Source organism: Neopsephotus bourkii, unplaced genomic scaffold (assembly GCF_033783945.1).
Source record: "Neopsephotus bourkii isolate Nb327-2 ecotype Australia unplaced genomic scaffold, CSIRO-AGI_Nbou_v1 NB_257, whole genome shotgun sequence".
Lineage (NCBI taxonomy): Eukaryota > Metazoa > Chordata > Aves > Psittaciformes > Psittacidae > Neopsephotus > Neopsephotus bourkii.
The window spans coordinates 1507770-1523186 of record NW_026900766.1 but is presented as its reverse complement, the minus strand read 5'-3'; the positions used below and the strand labels follow the sequence as shown (position 1 = coordinate 1523186).

Below are 15417 nucleotides of genomic sequence, written 5' to 3'. Positions count from 1 at the left end.
TCTTAACTGAGCTACTCCCAAATCACATAGGGTTTTTTTTCTTTCAGAATTGGGAAAACAATGTAATGTAATTTTATTAGTTGGTTTACTAACGGATAAAGCCTTTGTGAAGACATCACAATTAGGAATATTAGAAGGTTTTCTACAAGTTTGATATAGCTTGAACAAAATTTCCCATTAAAGCAAGGGAGTATTTTTTCTAAACTAAAAATTCTGGGATGAAGTAGCAGTAGTTATTTACAGTAACAGTGTTCCTAAATATGAATGAGCAACATCTACTGAATATAATTGAAATTATCCTATTGCTTTATATGGGCTTGAGAAACCTTCAAAAATGAATCTGATACGATCATTTCATATCTCAGAATAATTTATTAAGAATATTTCTGCTTGTTATGTGTCTGTCAATCTTTCTTTATCTTATTCTTTACTGTTCAGTAAAGGGTCTTTTTTCCCTGCTAAATGAATGTTGATAACATGTCTCAAAACACCCCCATTTAGAACAACATGCAAAATATTGTTTGATTAGTCTATCTTCTTCTACTGATTCTTATACTGATTGTTACCTCTAAGCCTATTATTTTTGTGATTTTTATTGTGTCCTTTCACTTTAACACTTAATACAGCAAATTGCATAAGCACTGCAACTACTCATGTACTTAATATTAAACAGAAGTGTTTTCTTAAATAAAGCTTTGGCTTTGTCTCCCAGCTTCCATTTGAATTAGTGGTGAGGCATTCTCTTTTAATTGATGCTCTAACCACATTTCATTTTTTAAAAGAATTTCATAATGTTTCCATTTTGAAGAGAAGGGACAGCATTTGGATTAAAAAGACTTAAGATGTGTTTAAGGCCAAGTTGGATAGGGCTTTGAGCAACCTGGTCTAGTGGAAAGTGTCCCTGCCTATGATGAGGGGGTTGGAACTAGATGATCTTCAATGTTCCTTCCAGCCTAAATGAGTCTGTGGTTCTGTGATTTATGTATATTACTTCAAAAATCTGCTGGAAAGTGGCCATTTTTATATTATTCACTTATTCATGTATCATTTTTAAGAGCTAGATTTTATAATAAAATTCTCACTAGCAGTGTTAGCAGATAGAATTTGCTCTGTTAGCACGGATTCCCCTCTTAGTTAAATCCCTGACTTCTGGATCATGAACTTCGAAGTATAGCTTTTTGGTATCTACTGTGGGCATAAACTGAAGTGCAAGAAACTCCATTTAAACCTAGGAAGAAATGTTTTTACTGTGAGGGTGATCCAGCACTGGAAGCAGTTGCCTAGAAAGGCTGTGGAGTCTACATCCATGGAGATATTTAAAACTGGATTCAGCACAGCCCTGGGCAGCCTTCACTAGCTGACCAAGTGTTTGAACTAGAACTCTAGAAATGCTTTCTTACCTCAGTTAGCCTATGACTCTATGATGATAATTATCAGCTTCCTGTTTAACAAATGCGTGAACTGTGTGGATTACACTTAATATCTCAGTGATAGTGGTTTTTGTTTGACTGTTCCAGTTTAGATGATATCTTAGTTGGCGCCCCTCTCTTTATGGAACGAGAATTTGAGAGCAAACCTAAAGAAGTTGGGCAAGTTTACCTGTACCTGCAAGAAAGTGCTTTCCTCTTCCAAGATGCACAAGTTCTGACAGGCACTGAAGTGTTTGGTAGATTTGGCAGTGCAATCACACACCTTGGAGATCTCAATCAAGATGGATATAATGGTAATTTATATGCCTATTTAGTATAATTCAATAACCCCTTCATAGGATTGTTTTATAACCTTTTGTCATGAAAGTGACACAGAAAACACACTACAGACATTTTTGTATATTTGCTTTAAAGCTAGAATCCATATGGATTACAGAACATTGAAGTTCCTGTATGTATATAGACTTAGGGACTTAATTTTTGCTTTATTTTAATTGTGCCCATTCTTTTTATCCTTTTATTGGACTGCAGACATTGCTATTGGTGCACCATTTGCAGGAGAAGATAGAAGAGGAAAAGTGCTCATTTACAATGGATACAGTAATGGGTTAAATACCAACCCTTCCCAGGTTCTCAATGGAGCCTGGGCCTCACAGTCCATGCCTTCGGGATTTGGCTTCACTCTAAGAGGAGACTCAGATGTAGACAAGAATGATTACCCAGGTAAGATTTTTCCATTAGTAAGGGGAATTTATACTTCCATTCTCTGGAAAATGCATCATTGCCTAAACTGCTGCTTTTGGAAGGCAGGGGTCAGAATAAAGAATAGACATTTTTGGATAGTTCTAGCCTGCTTTCCTGAGAGTCAAAATCAGACAAAACAAACACTCCCTTTCCTGTCAAAAGACATGATCAGAAAGTCAAGAAAGGGCTTAAATGGTTACATTAACATAAAACATGTGAAGTTTACAATAAAAAGCTTAACCCTTTCCCCCCACTTCTAAAAATTGAATGCTTTCAGCTTATTGAACTTGCAAGGTCTCCTTCATCCTAGCATTCTTTCTTAATTAAAAACATGCTGTGTTTTAGATGAAGGGATTGACTTGGTTGTGTTGCTAAGTTGTTTTTTTCTGTCTGAACAGACATTGAGCTATACATGGTTACTTAATGGCTTTGACTGCATTTCAAAAAAGCAGAGAGAATGCAAATAAATTGCTTGAATGCAGATATTTCATTTGGGTCCTTCCACCCCTTTTATATTTTCATTTTGCTATATGGACTCTTGCTTTTTAGGTTAGCCTTCATTCTTCCTTATTAGTTTACCTGGCATGCATTCAAATTCATCAACTTTATAACATTAGTTGAGTTTCACCAGGGAGATATTTAAAAGTAGTCTGAATGTTGGAGCTATTTTAAATGTGCTTATGTTTACTCTCTCTCCTCTAGAAGCAAATCTGTTGTGTTTCTTTTCATGGCAATTCAGAAGCCTTAGCAGGGGCGTGCAGTAAAACATATTTTGTTCTTATGAAAGGTTCATCCACAGTAAAATGCTATCAGTCTTTACTTCTCTAACTTAACTATGAAATCACATTTTAGCCTGGGTTATTCCAAGGACAGTGTTGTTAAAAGTTGCATTGTTTCAAAAGTGAAAATTGTGATTTTCAGAGGGTCAGTAATGGAATCTCTTACTTTTTTGTGACGGATTGAAAAACACTTGAGAGGTGTCTTTCCAGAAGCAAAGTTTCTGGGTAAGGATGTTTACAATAGAAAGTACGGTTTTACAAACAGAAAAGCTGACTGCAGAGTGATAAAGTGAAGCTATCACAAGAGTGAAGTGAGAGGATCTTTAGCTTTTCAGAAAAGAAGGGTCTTTTAAACACTGCTCTTTTTGTTTGCATATTGTTGATGTTGCTATTAATAGTCTTTCATTGTCCATGACTAATGAGGTTCTTTTGGACAACAGAGCTCTTTATTAGTTTCAGCATTTAAACTTTTCATAAAGCACCCACAAGCCCCCCACACACACACACGCCCCCAGCAAAACCAAAGAAAACAGGATATTGCATTCCTGACATTTGTAAGATTGAAAAGATAGAGATAGGGAAGGTCATCTTTGAGTAGCATGGGGAAGAAAGAAGGGTAGAAGTCTAAGTAGTGTATTAGCGTTCTTCATATGGAGCATCTTTTAAGCTAATTTGTGAAAAGCTTGAGCGATGGGTCTCCATCTTGCTAAATGTATACTGAGGAACTGCTATATTCAGTTCAGTTGTGAAATTTCTTGGAGCTGCTCTACTTATTGTTGGCTCCACTACACATCCTACTTGAGGAATTTCATGTGATATCAGCTCACTATGTGTTCGATGGTTTTGGTTTATTACATGAATTATTTATTATACAAACATCAAACCCAAGCTCAAACCTGCATTTACTTTAACTAGCTTTTCCCTCCACCCCTGAGCTGAATATCTGGATGGTCAATCCAGAGCACTGTTAAGAATCTGTCGGTAAATAACAGAAAATAAAAACCCTAGTGTCCATTAACCACCTCTTCTTTAACTCACAAAGGCTTGAAGCACTAAAACAGGGCTGAAAAAATAGCACAACCATGGCACAGTTTTAGCACAAAAATAGAATGGCTTCCTATGAAAAAAAAGAAAAAATAAAGGAAATAATACAGGGAAATGCAAGACCAGAACAAACACACTAGGCAACTAAGTAAGTAATCCTTCTCGTGTCAGAGCTTTTCTTCTTCATCTCCTGACGGAAATGCTGAAGGGCAGCTCTTGTAGAAAGAGGAAACGAGGTACTGAAATTGGACAGAATAGGAAGGATGTTTTATTTTAGATGTCAGCTGAGAGGCAGAGTGTTTACTGACTACAGAAGGTCTCGGAAACTAGCCTTTAATTCATTGCTTGCCAAACTGCTGATCAGGACGGCAGTTCAAAGAGTGTCATGAAATATTAGAAGAAAATAATCTCAAAATTTTCATTAAAGCTTTTGAAAGTGTATATTATAAAATCCACCATTTTATAAAAGAAAAATGTTGTAAACCCAAAATATGCTGACTCATCACTCTCAGCAGTTCAGTTCCCATTGCCTGGGAAATGAGAGCCAGCTGTGATGTGGGGCTGCAGGTATAAATATGTATTGCCACACTCTAAGGTGATATTTTCCAAGCAATTGGCTCTACCATGGCTAGAGTTCAAGTATTGTGTGAAACTACATAAGCTCAAAAAGGGATTATGCTTGCAAGAAGTTTAGGACTGGCACTCGTAACTATATCTGTGCTTGTATGCCCTGGAGCCTAACATTGGTCTTGAGGCAGTGTCCTGGTTTTGGCTGGGATTGAGTTAATTTTTTTCTTGGTTGCTGTTACAGTGCTGTGTTTTGGATTTAGTATGTTAACACATAGATATTTTGGTTGTTGCTAAGTAGTGCCTACTCTAAATCAAGGACTCTCATACTGTGCCAGTGAGGAGGGGCACAGGAAGCTGGAAAGGAGCAGAGATGGGACACCTGGCCCAAACTAGCTGAAAAGATATTCCATACCACAGCATGTCATGCTCAGTATATAAACTGGGGGGGAGTTTGCCAGTAGAGGCTGATAAGGCTCAGGGTCAGGCTGGGTGTCAGGCAGCAGGTGGTGAGCAATTGCATTGTGCCTCGTCTTTCTTGGCTTTTATTCTTCTCTCTCATTTTTCTTTCAGTATTAGTATTTATTAATATAATTTTTTTAATTTCAATTATTAAGCTGTTCTCAACTGATCAGTTTTACATTTTCCAGTTCTCTTTCCCATCCCACTGGGGTGGTGAGTGGAAGTGGTCAGCAGAGTGGTACTTAATTCCCAGCTAGGGTTAAACCATGACAGGCAGGCACATCCCTGCAGAGGAATGAGAAGCTGAGAGATGTGAGTTACTCTCCTCTTTCGTTTTTAGTGCATTAAAAGCATTTTGAGAGATTTTAGAGTTTCAGATCTTCTTCTTTAAATCAGAGCATGTATTAAGGTTTTTGGAGCAGGTCTCAGACCTGGAAGCCAGAAGATACCACCTGTTTGTGTGGCTTCTTATCACAGACTGCTGGGCTTCATCCTGGGCTGAACTGTATTGAGCCCAGGAACCACTGCTCCTAGAAGCTGAATAATAAGTTGGGGAATACAGTTCCTAAAAAGTGAAGGTGAATCACAGCCTTCTGGAGAAGAGCAGCCATTTGGTACAGGAGTTGATATCTTTCTTCATCCAAATGCCAATATAAGATCAGGAACAGAGAAGGAAATAGGGAGCAGACAAAGGCAGCCTAATACTCAGTGTAGATCAAGTCCTCTTGCTTTCCTGTGGATTGAGGGATGGTTTCTCCTTCCTCATCTTCCTGCAACTCTGGGCCAGCAAAGGGAGAGAGACCACCTCTTGCTTCTTGGTCTTATTTAGGAAAGGCAGAGAAAGACTTTCTTCTCCCCCAGGACTCCAGCTGTATAATAAATATGGGAGAAAACTGATCATGGACAGATTTAATGGTGGAGTAGAAGAGCAGGCAGGGAAGAACATAATGCAGCCATACTTATGTAAGTGAGAGATCTGTCTAGCACTGTTGCATGTCTCCAGAAGTGGCCAACAGGAGATATCCAGGGAATTGTACAGTCCTGCTGGGTCACAGCACAGCTCACTGTCATCAGATAAAACCTTCCTGCCCACTGAAACAGGATGGCTGTATCCAAAGTGCCTTTTGAGAAAGGACCTTGTTCCAGAGCATTCCTGGCTGCTATCTGTAAAAGTATACACTAAAATCTGACCAGAGTCTGTGCTAAAATTATGAAAATCTGGGCTTAAGCTCATGTCCCGACTGTATTTTCATTTCACTTGTGTAGCCATTCACTCCACAAAGCACAGGATACAGACAGCTGAATGACCAACTAGTCAACATCATACCTAAAAATGAAACTCTCTAGTAGGGTCAGCATGGAGACAGGGCTGCTTTTAATTCTCGTTAGCAGTCCTGTCAGTGTAATGACTATCTGTCTTCAGCTGCCTTGGCATAGATGTTATCACCGTAACAGTAACAGACCTCTACTTTTAGCATTGTGAAGATGCTGGGATTTTCCTGGCCTTTCAACGGGGAAGAGTTAGATTTTGTTATTAAGTTCAGTCCTTGGTTTACATCTCCACAGCTTTCCAGGGAAGGTCTTCTGTAAATTGTGTCATATTTGCAGACACTCCAGATGTTATGTGCCCAGAACTGTTCCTTTATCTACACAGACAGGGGTGATAATATGGTAGTCTCTGCTTTGCAGGCTCTGAGGAGTGGGAAATTTTCAACCCTGGGAAGCATCAGAGCCAGAAAACTCTGCTGATCATCCTAACAGCTGTGTCATTTTAAAGATATGCAGCTTCTCTCTCTCTGTGATGGTGTTCCTCCCCTAGCTCCAGCACCAAACAAATCGAGCACTGTTCCGCACCTAGCAGAAGAATTTCAGTGCCAAACAATGGTGATGGTTGTGAATGGATGGATGCTTCTTCCCTGTAGTGATTTAAGAGTTAGGCAGAACCTGACCAAGCTTTCTAGTCAGTTAAGGCTAGTGAAAGGGAAGCAATAAGAGGAAGCAAATTAAGCGTGACAATCAGATAGATTGGATGCACCGAGCCAGCTCCATTCTTTTTGATGTGACTATTCAGAGGAACAAACAACATGAAGCTTTCCCAGTCTTCCAAGCATGACACTGACAAACTCTGTAACATAACTACATCAGTATCTCTCCTGTATACAATATGTACCCAGTATTTGAAGGAAAAGACCAAATAATCCTTTAAAGATGCACCTAGAGTAGTAAATTAAATATGCTGTCTTTGGTTCTAAACTGCTACTGAACAGTCCTTGTCCATACTTTCAGACTCACTTTCTTCCCAAAACAGGATTGCTACATGCTGTCTTTTGGAGGCTAATAATTGGCATGGGCCAATTGCTTTAGGGCCAATCTTACTATACCATGGCAGACAGTGCAGGTATGGTACACAGACACATTACATTCTCTGACACTGATTTACTAACACTGAGATAATTGTGACATCTTTCAGCAGACTGTCACAGCTTTCTGACAGCTCGTGTTCTGAGGTTATATTCAAAGGAGAGGATCTTATCTCAATACTGCTATAGTAAATACTGACTTAATGCCATTACTCTGGATTGACAGTTGTGTAAAATAATAAAGCAGATTAAAGAAATAAAGCTGGAATGCAGTGAATGGAGTAAAAAAGTGTAAGAGATGGGAAGATGGGCTTTTTTGATCAGTTTAAGTGCAAATACAGTAGTAGTTGGAAGGAATTACATGCAAGATTCTGTACTGCACTTTTTTGGTACTGAGGTCAGGACATGGCAAAGCATAGTGCTGTGTCTGAGGCCTTACTGACAAGGCACATAGTACAGTTCATATAGCCCTGGGATTCTCTGTAATAGCAGCTCTTCAAGGTTTGCATAAATTTATTCTGAAATCCCTGACTCAGTACAACCTTGCTGGCAGTCTTCTCTGCTGGAACATCTGAGCAATGTAATTATACCTTTCAATGCAGCTCCCACTCAACTCCCCAGTAAATCTGGGGCTGTTAGGGGCCCTTTGCTCCAACCTGAGCTGCATTTATGTCATCAAGGCCTGGAGCGCAGAATGTAGCCTCAGCTTATGTATCTGTTTTGAATTGTATTTTATTTTGTTTATAATTTTGTCTTTTTCTCTTAGCATAGTTTAATTTTCATAGGAAGAAAATATATCCATAAATCTGTTTAATGGGAAAGAAATTTGTTTCTTTTGGCTTCTGGGCATCTGTTCAAAGCTGGTCGCCACTGAGTGTTTGGAGTCTGTGATTATCTATGTGATGGTGCCGCACTTCCAGCTGGTTCATCTATCTGTGTAGGGTTCAGGCATTTGGAGGCTGTAAGGTTTCCACCCTCACATTTCAGCATATGTTCAGTCACTTGATGGCTGATTATAGCTGAGGAAAGAGTTTATCATGAATAACTTAGTCAACTCATTCAGCTTCTTGCTTGCTCAGTCGCTTGCAGCATATCTTCCAGCACACTGTAGTTTCTTCAAATGTGTTTGTCAACCAGGATGATTTAACCAGTTTCTTTTAACACTGTGGGTGGATTCAGAGCAGTGCTCTGGATTAATTCATTGTTCAAAGACTGTTGATTAGTTAATTAGTTAATTGCTTAAGTGAATTATGCACTATGTTTCTGCTTCCCGTCTGCTTAGCTGCTTATGCAAGTGTTCATTATTAATTTAGAGAGTCACCCTGGAGGCAGTGCCACTGAAGACTCATCTTCAAGGTATCGTGCTTTTATCCAAACACAGCTGCAGGGCTGTTCTTTTGGTTATTCTTTTTAGTGAAGCCTTTGTCAGCTTAGGGAAATGTATAAAGGCATCTTCACGCTCAGTTGTTATCTTAAGAATAGCATGTAGTTAATATAAACAAATTACTCTAGAAACATTTTAAAGAGGAAACAAGTATGACAATCAGACAAATTTCCCTCAGAACTTCAGTAATCCAGTCTAATCTTATTAAAATAAGAGTATTTAACAGCTCCATCTGCAAAGTACCTTAATTCAAACAGCAGGAAGAAAATCCTCAAGTTTCTTTCTGAGAGGCAAGGGTTCTTCAGCATTCATAACTTTTCTTGAGAACAATAGGCATTGTGCCAACAATATCACAAATCGTAACCTAGTGATGACTAAATTATGAAGTTGGTCCAGGAGATTTGTGGAAGACAAACAAATGAAATCAATGAGAAACTGCATCTGCTTTGGTCAGAGGGCTGCAGTCGTGGGAGCCAGAACAAGGAGTGGGTTCTGCCCCAGATGCAGAAAGGCTGAAGTATTTCTACCAGCTAATTAAGTTTTCACATGAATAATCACTCAAAAATGTACTGACAAGCTAAGAATTTCCTATAAATATGCTAGTTTTATGGCAAATTCTTATCTGTGCAATTTACAGGCATGCTTTCTAAAACTCTTTGAGATATTTAATGAAATCACAGTATTGTACCCAGGGGAATATAAGGATAAAACAATCAATCCCACTAAGTAGGGATTTACTGAAGTGATTGAACATTAACTGCCCTCTTTTGGATTTGTTTGTAATATAATGAATAATAACATTCTATTATGAAAAGGACACATTTAGACAAAAGGGAGCATTGGAATGAATTAGCCTTAGATGTTAACAGACCTGCTACCAGAATGGTTGAAAAAGAGGGAAGGATCAAGGCAGTTGAGAATGGTATAATTGGAATCAAGTGACTCTGATTTGAGGGGTGGTTGTTTGTAGTATTTAACTCAAATTCTTGACTGAAGTTGTCTGAACTGGATAATCCTGTGTCCTTTATTATAGTCAAACCTGAAGTAATGGCCATCTAAAGGAAATTTTATTCTGGACCTTTCCTACTGAGATGTGGGAGTGTGTTGCTCTCTGAAACTCTAGAAAACAAACAGAAATCTGACCATGGACCTTTTTGGCACCTGATGCACTGAGGGAAACAAAACACAAGAAAAGCTCACAGAAGTTTTTTAACAGGGTTTCCAGTTACACAGTTTTCTCTTTTATGAAATTTCCATTAGCACCCATACTCAGATCAGATTTAATTGTTTTCCAGTTCCTATTTATACTCTGCAATTAAACTGGCACACTACACAAAGTGATGTTTAAAGCTGTCAGCAAATCATTCTGAGTCCGTAACATCAACACTTTCCTGCCTGTATCCTGCTAGGGTTGCAGTGGGGAGGTGACTCAGCTATCTTGTTGTTTCATTTCTGGGTTTCTCACAAGTGAAGCGTGTGCTGATTATGTAGTCCTTCATTGGCTGCTGTTCTTGGCCACTGTCTCTGGTGAAGTGAGATGAGATACCATGCCTTAGCATTTTCTCTTAAGATTGCTGGACAGACTCCAGCTAAGTAAGGGATGCTGAGCACAGCACATGTTCTTCCCTGGGGCTGGGTCTCTCACAGGAGATGAAGATGTCCTTTGAAAACCAAAAGAATTTGATCAAAATATTAAATGAATATATTTTGTTGAGACTGGAGGTAGGACTTTGTTGATTTTCCTACTTCCTCCAGCTGGTTGAATGCTTAGTAAGCATCATGGCAAGTTTCTGCCCTTTATCACATGGTGGTTCAGGTCTGACACAGACAAATAACACAAGGTGCAGGTTAACAGAGCAGCTTACAAAAACCAGTGTGCCTTTCAGTGCCATCTTTGAATACTCCTTCCTTGACCTTTTATGATAATTTTATCTCAGAAAAAGGATCTTGATGATCTTAAGGTCCTTTCCAACCCTAACTATTCTATGATTCTATGATCTTCTTCACTGGACATTACCTTGCAAGCCTTCCCTTCAGAGCAAAGTAATATCTGAAATCAGCATTAGGATTGTTTAACTTTGCATGGTGCCCCTTGACTTCAGCAAAGTACATGCCAAAGACACTTGTTTCAGGATTAAGCTCTGTGAATTCCACCAGGTGGGATTTTATTGCATACAACCACAAGCTGTTGAAATTCAAGTTGAAAATTCCTTCAGAGTCACTCTGTGCTTGTTTTCTTGGTTTTTGCAGTGTGGTTGTGACCCCACAGCTCATTTATTCTTTCTTCTGTACTTTTTCTTTCTTTCTCTCTCTTTCTCTCTCCTTTTATGGGGCTTGAAAAAGCCCTGCACAAATGCAAAGGAGCAAAGGTTTCCATACTGTCTTCTTCAGACTCTGGAAGGCTTGTAAGTAGTTAAGCTGGCTTTTATTGCTATGTAATTCCAAACTGCTTGTTAAGCACTTATTTTTCAGCTGTGACCTTTGCATCAGTGACATTGCGTGCGTAGCATTAGCAATGACTAAAGACAACTTCTCTCTATTCTTAGGAGGGGAAGGTTGCCAAACTTCAGATAATTTAGACATCTCATGCATTTTTCCATTGAAATTATTAGTTACTTTTCTTCTGCAGAACACAAGAAATTCAAAACTTCTGCTTCTAAAAGTGTGGATGTGTATTCAAATCTCATGGATTTGTATCAATGTCAAAAATGCTTTTTTTTCCAATGATGGGCATAGAAGACCCACAAGGCAATGAGAAAAAGAAGAATAAAACTACTGCTCTGTAACAGAACAAGTAGAAGCAAAGCAATATCCCTAATGAATCTTCCAGTGAATGCTCTGCTGGAATATATAATGACGTGCTCCTTATATTAGATCATATATGGCACTACTGGGTAGAAGTATGTTTTGTTGTTTGCATATTCATTCTTAAGTTCACTTCTCTTCCTGAGTAGTTTTGTTCATTCAAGCTCTTTGGGTCAAGAATAAGCGTGGCTTAGAACTGAAAGTAAGGAACATGTCAGTGAAAAAGTGAGAGCTTCCAAATGAGAGCAAGATGGGCACAGTCCTGGCTGCCCAATAGATTATGCTCAAATAGAGCCTTTGTGATGGTGCCATGATTGAATGTCCTCATCTTTTTTGCTGTACCTCCAAACCTGGCTGAGGTGGCAATGCAAGAAGACTGCTCATGATAAACCAGTCTTTTGTTGACCGGGGCCTACAATTGTTCTTTTAGACCTGTTACTCTCTGTCTTCAAAAAACTGGACTCTGTTCCAAAGAAACCAGGATTTAACTATTAAGCAGATGTGCAAAATCCCCTTTAGTATTAAAGAGGGGATGCTGAGATAGCAGGGACCTAAATCTACACAGGTGCAGAAATTAAAGAGTTTGCTTGTACCAGTAAGGCGAAGCGTATATGACAGACTCATTCTTTTTACCTTCAGATTCAAACAGGCTCCGTTTTATTAAGCTTACTCCAGTTGTGCGTTCAAGCTTTCCCTTGTGCCTGTGAAAGGTTGGAGTGCTTCATTTTTTAGTGAAAGATCAGATTATGAAATCATCACAAGATCAGGATCTGAATAAGTCTCAGACATCTGCCTGTTTTGTTTCTGCCATAAAATAGCCCTGTATTGAAAACTTTTGAGTTACTGAGTTTGAAACAGTACATATCCTAAGTTAAGTCTTTTGCAGAATTCATAAAGTGTTCAACTGGGGACAACAGAACAGAAACCTCTTCCTTCTTGTCTTTTGCTTTCTGTTTATAACATAATGTTTCTTTTTTCCTTTAAAAAACCACAAATTAAACCCCACCAAAAAAAAAACCCAAACACAATTGAAAAAAAAAAAAAAAAACCAATAAAATATTCAGTCTTTTGGCAGGTTACCATGTGTGCTGCTATTGGGGAGCTGACAGAAAAAGTTCTGCCATGCGCATTGTGCAGCCTTTATGGTGATGGCTACGTCTCAATCAGTTGTTTATTTAAAAGAAAACATCTTTAGGTTTTGGTACTGTGTGCAAGTTGTCTATAAAGCTGCTAGTGAAAAGAACTCATAAATGTCCCAAAAAGGAGATAGAAACAACACTCTTTTTCTTCTTCTATTTAAAGTGTTCCTGACCCTGAAGCCTATTTCTCTAAGGCCAGTGGAAGCAGAAAAATGTAAATGTTGTACAGAAAGAGGATCAGACCCATAAACTGTCCATGTCTGCTCCTCTCTGCTGACATTCTTCAGTGGCATTCATTGTAGGACAGGCTGTTGTCCACGTGGAGTTCTTGTTTAAACTAGTGAAATCCTCATCGTCTGAAAGGCAGAGTGCTGGAAAACACACTGCCAGACCTGGCCCAAACTACCCAGCTGATTACCATCAAATTTGGTATTTGCATCATGCTTGTTGACCTCAGGGCTTCATAAGCAAACCAGTGCTCAAACAATGGAAGCAAGCGAGTAAGGGTTTGTTTACAACCCTGAGTATTGTTTTAATTAACTCATTTAGATCAATTTAGTTTGCCAGTCTGTACCACTCCAAGGTCTGTTGTAAAATTCAGTCTACTGAATTGGACATGTGTAAATCAGATCATACAATAACAGTGGAGTGAAAGAGGTACCCAGATGGGCACTAGAGAGTTTGAAAATGGAACAAAGCTCTTTCTTTTTCTTGAACTGTGTTCCAGCTAGAGGCAGCAGGGAAGCTGATCCTTTTTCTTCACTGCTTGGCTCCAGCTTTTCTCCAATAGGCCTGAGCAGTCCAGCAAGCCAGTCTGGATCTTTCCAGAAAGCCCTGTGCGGGACTCCAAGCAAAAAGAAGAAATATATGAGCCTGTAAATTCCCAGCCCAGGCTGGTATCCAATAACAAAGATGTGCCAAAGGCCCAGTGTAATGCTGGGGTTGTTGACTCCAAATGGTGATCGATGGGGAAATAGATGGCTTTAGACGGATAATTATTATAAGTGTCAGCACATGCTGCTACAATCCTGAAAACAGAAACTATAAAATCAGCCATCATCTGACCTGTGCATTGCATTTATGTATGCAGAGGTGTAATGCTTCCACTAATGAACAGATCGCCTAAAACATAAAGCAGGATGGGAAGGATATTCAGGAAGGAACACTGTGAATTTGCAACATGACCTGTATGAAAGTGACAACAAAGTGGTTTGCATCTCTCTGTGTAATGGACAATTAATGGTTTAGAATAATATGTATAAGGTTAATGGCATCCTTTTCCCCTTGAATACTCATTGAAAGCTGGAGAGAAGTGAGATTGTGGCATGGGTAGTCTTGTCTTAAATAGATTGGCACTTACTGGATACCACCAAGACATTTATAAGGCCATCTCTGACAATATAACGTTTCTTTCAGGTACACTTTTGAAAAAAAAAAAAAATCACTTAGAAAGGAATTATTACACTTGTTTTATGTTACTGCTTTTTTAATGTGAATGGTCTAATTTAGACTGGGAAAAAATGCATGAGAGGCCTCTATATAGTTCTTCTGAAGCTGTTTTATTTTTCCAGATTTAATTGTAGGTGCATTTGGAGCTGGAAAAGCAGTTGTTTACAGGTAAGTGGTAAATACAATGGATTTTCTATTTTACAGCTTTGGTAGGAGATCTGCAAATAAGCAGATTTCACATTCCTTTGTTTCCATAGTGCAAAGTGTAAAAGATGATAATTACAGATGATAAACTAAGCATCCTGTGAGAAACAAAAGCTTTTTTCCCATGCTCGAAACTGTCATTTTCAATGAAATTTTCCATACTTTCCATGCTTGAGTCTTAGCTCAAGAAACTTCTGGAATGTTTGACTCCTCAGTTAATTTTAAATGAGAAATTTAGAAAGCATAACATTCTAAACTGATTTTTTTCCCTCTGGGAATGGTGCTAGGAAGATATTTTATCCTGTTTTAAAAATCACAAAGTTGTTGCCTACTATGGATTTTCACTAAATGCACTGCTTGGTTAGAGGTATGAATTGAAGATACCAAATGCATAAACAAATATTTGCTGCTCTCTTAGTCCGGCCATGCTGACAGTTCCTTGCATTTAAAGATCTACCATGCATTGACGCAACGACGTGGTCATCTGTCTGTCTTCTTGTAGTCTGTGTTCCCAACGGTACCTGACTGAGGGAAGGCATGTTCTGCTTCCCAGCTGAATATTTGTCAAAACATAAGAGTTTAGTAAAACAGAAATGCGAGCTTGTTTTAGCTACTGTCATAGGTGCAGTGAGTAGACCTGATTTTCCTACTGCCCAGAGAAAGAACCATGTGAACAATTTGCAGTGCATCACATTGCAGTGGCATGAATGACTGCACAAGATGTGAAACATTTGAGAATTAGATCCAGTGTATATTTTAGATAGCAGTAAAAATGTGTTCAATTTAATTTAAGAAAATGAATAGCAGGAGGCCATTTCCTGGCCAGAGTATATCAAATATGCCACTTATCATATTGGAGAAACAGGATTTTATTAACTGCAGTGTGCTAGAAAAAAAGGTTTTCACTCTTGCAGAGAAAGTAATTTTTTTTAATGTTTTGCTGTCGTAGTATAGAGAAGTAATCGTAAAAGCTCAGCTGTGGATTAAAATATGAGGAAATTAATTTTTTTGTAAGCTGGTTTTGCCAGAATTATGTACGCTACTGTAAAA

At 38.7% G+C, this 15417-nt stretch overlaps 1 protein-coding gene across 1 annotated transcript in view; it reads left to right on the top strand.

Annotated features, from left to right (window-relative positions):
- Nucleotides 1-15417, top strand: part of ITGA8 (integrin subunit alpha 8) — a 111355-nt gene that overhangs the window by 28073 nt on the left and 67865 nt on the right. Inside the window, exons 12-14 of the mRNA XM_061346111.1 lie at nucleotides 1518-1723; nucleotides 1962-2153; nucleotides 14286-14331. Coding sequence (XP_061202095.1) covers nucleotides 1518-1723; nucleotides 1962-2153; nucleotides 14286-14331 — 444 coding nt within the window. The remainder of the gene's footprint in view (nucleotides 1-1517; nucleotides 1724-1961; nucleotides 2154-14285; nucleotides 14332-15417) is intronic.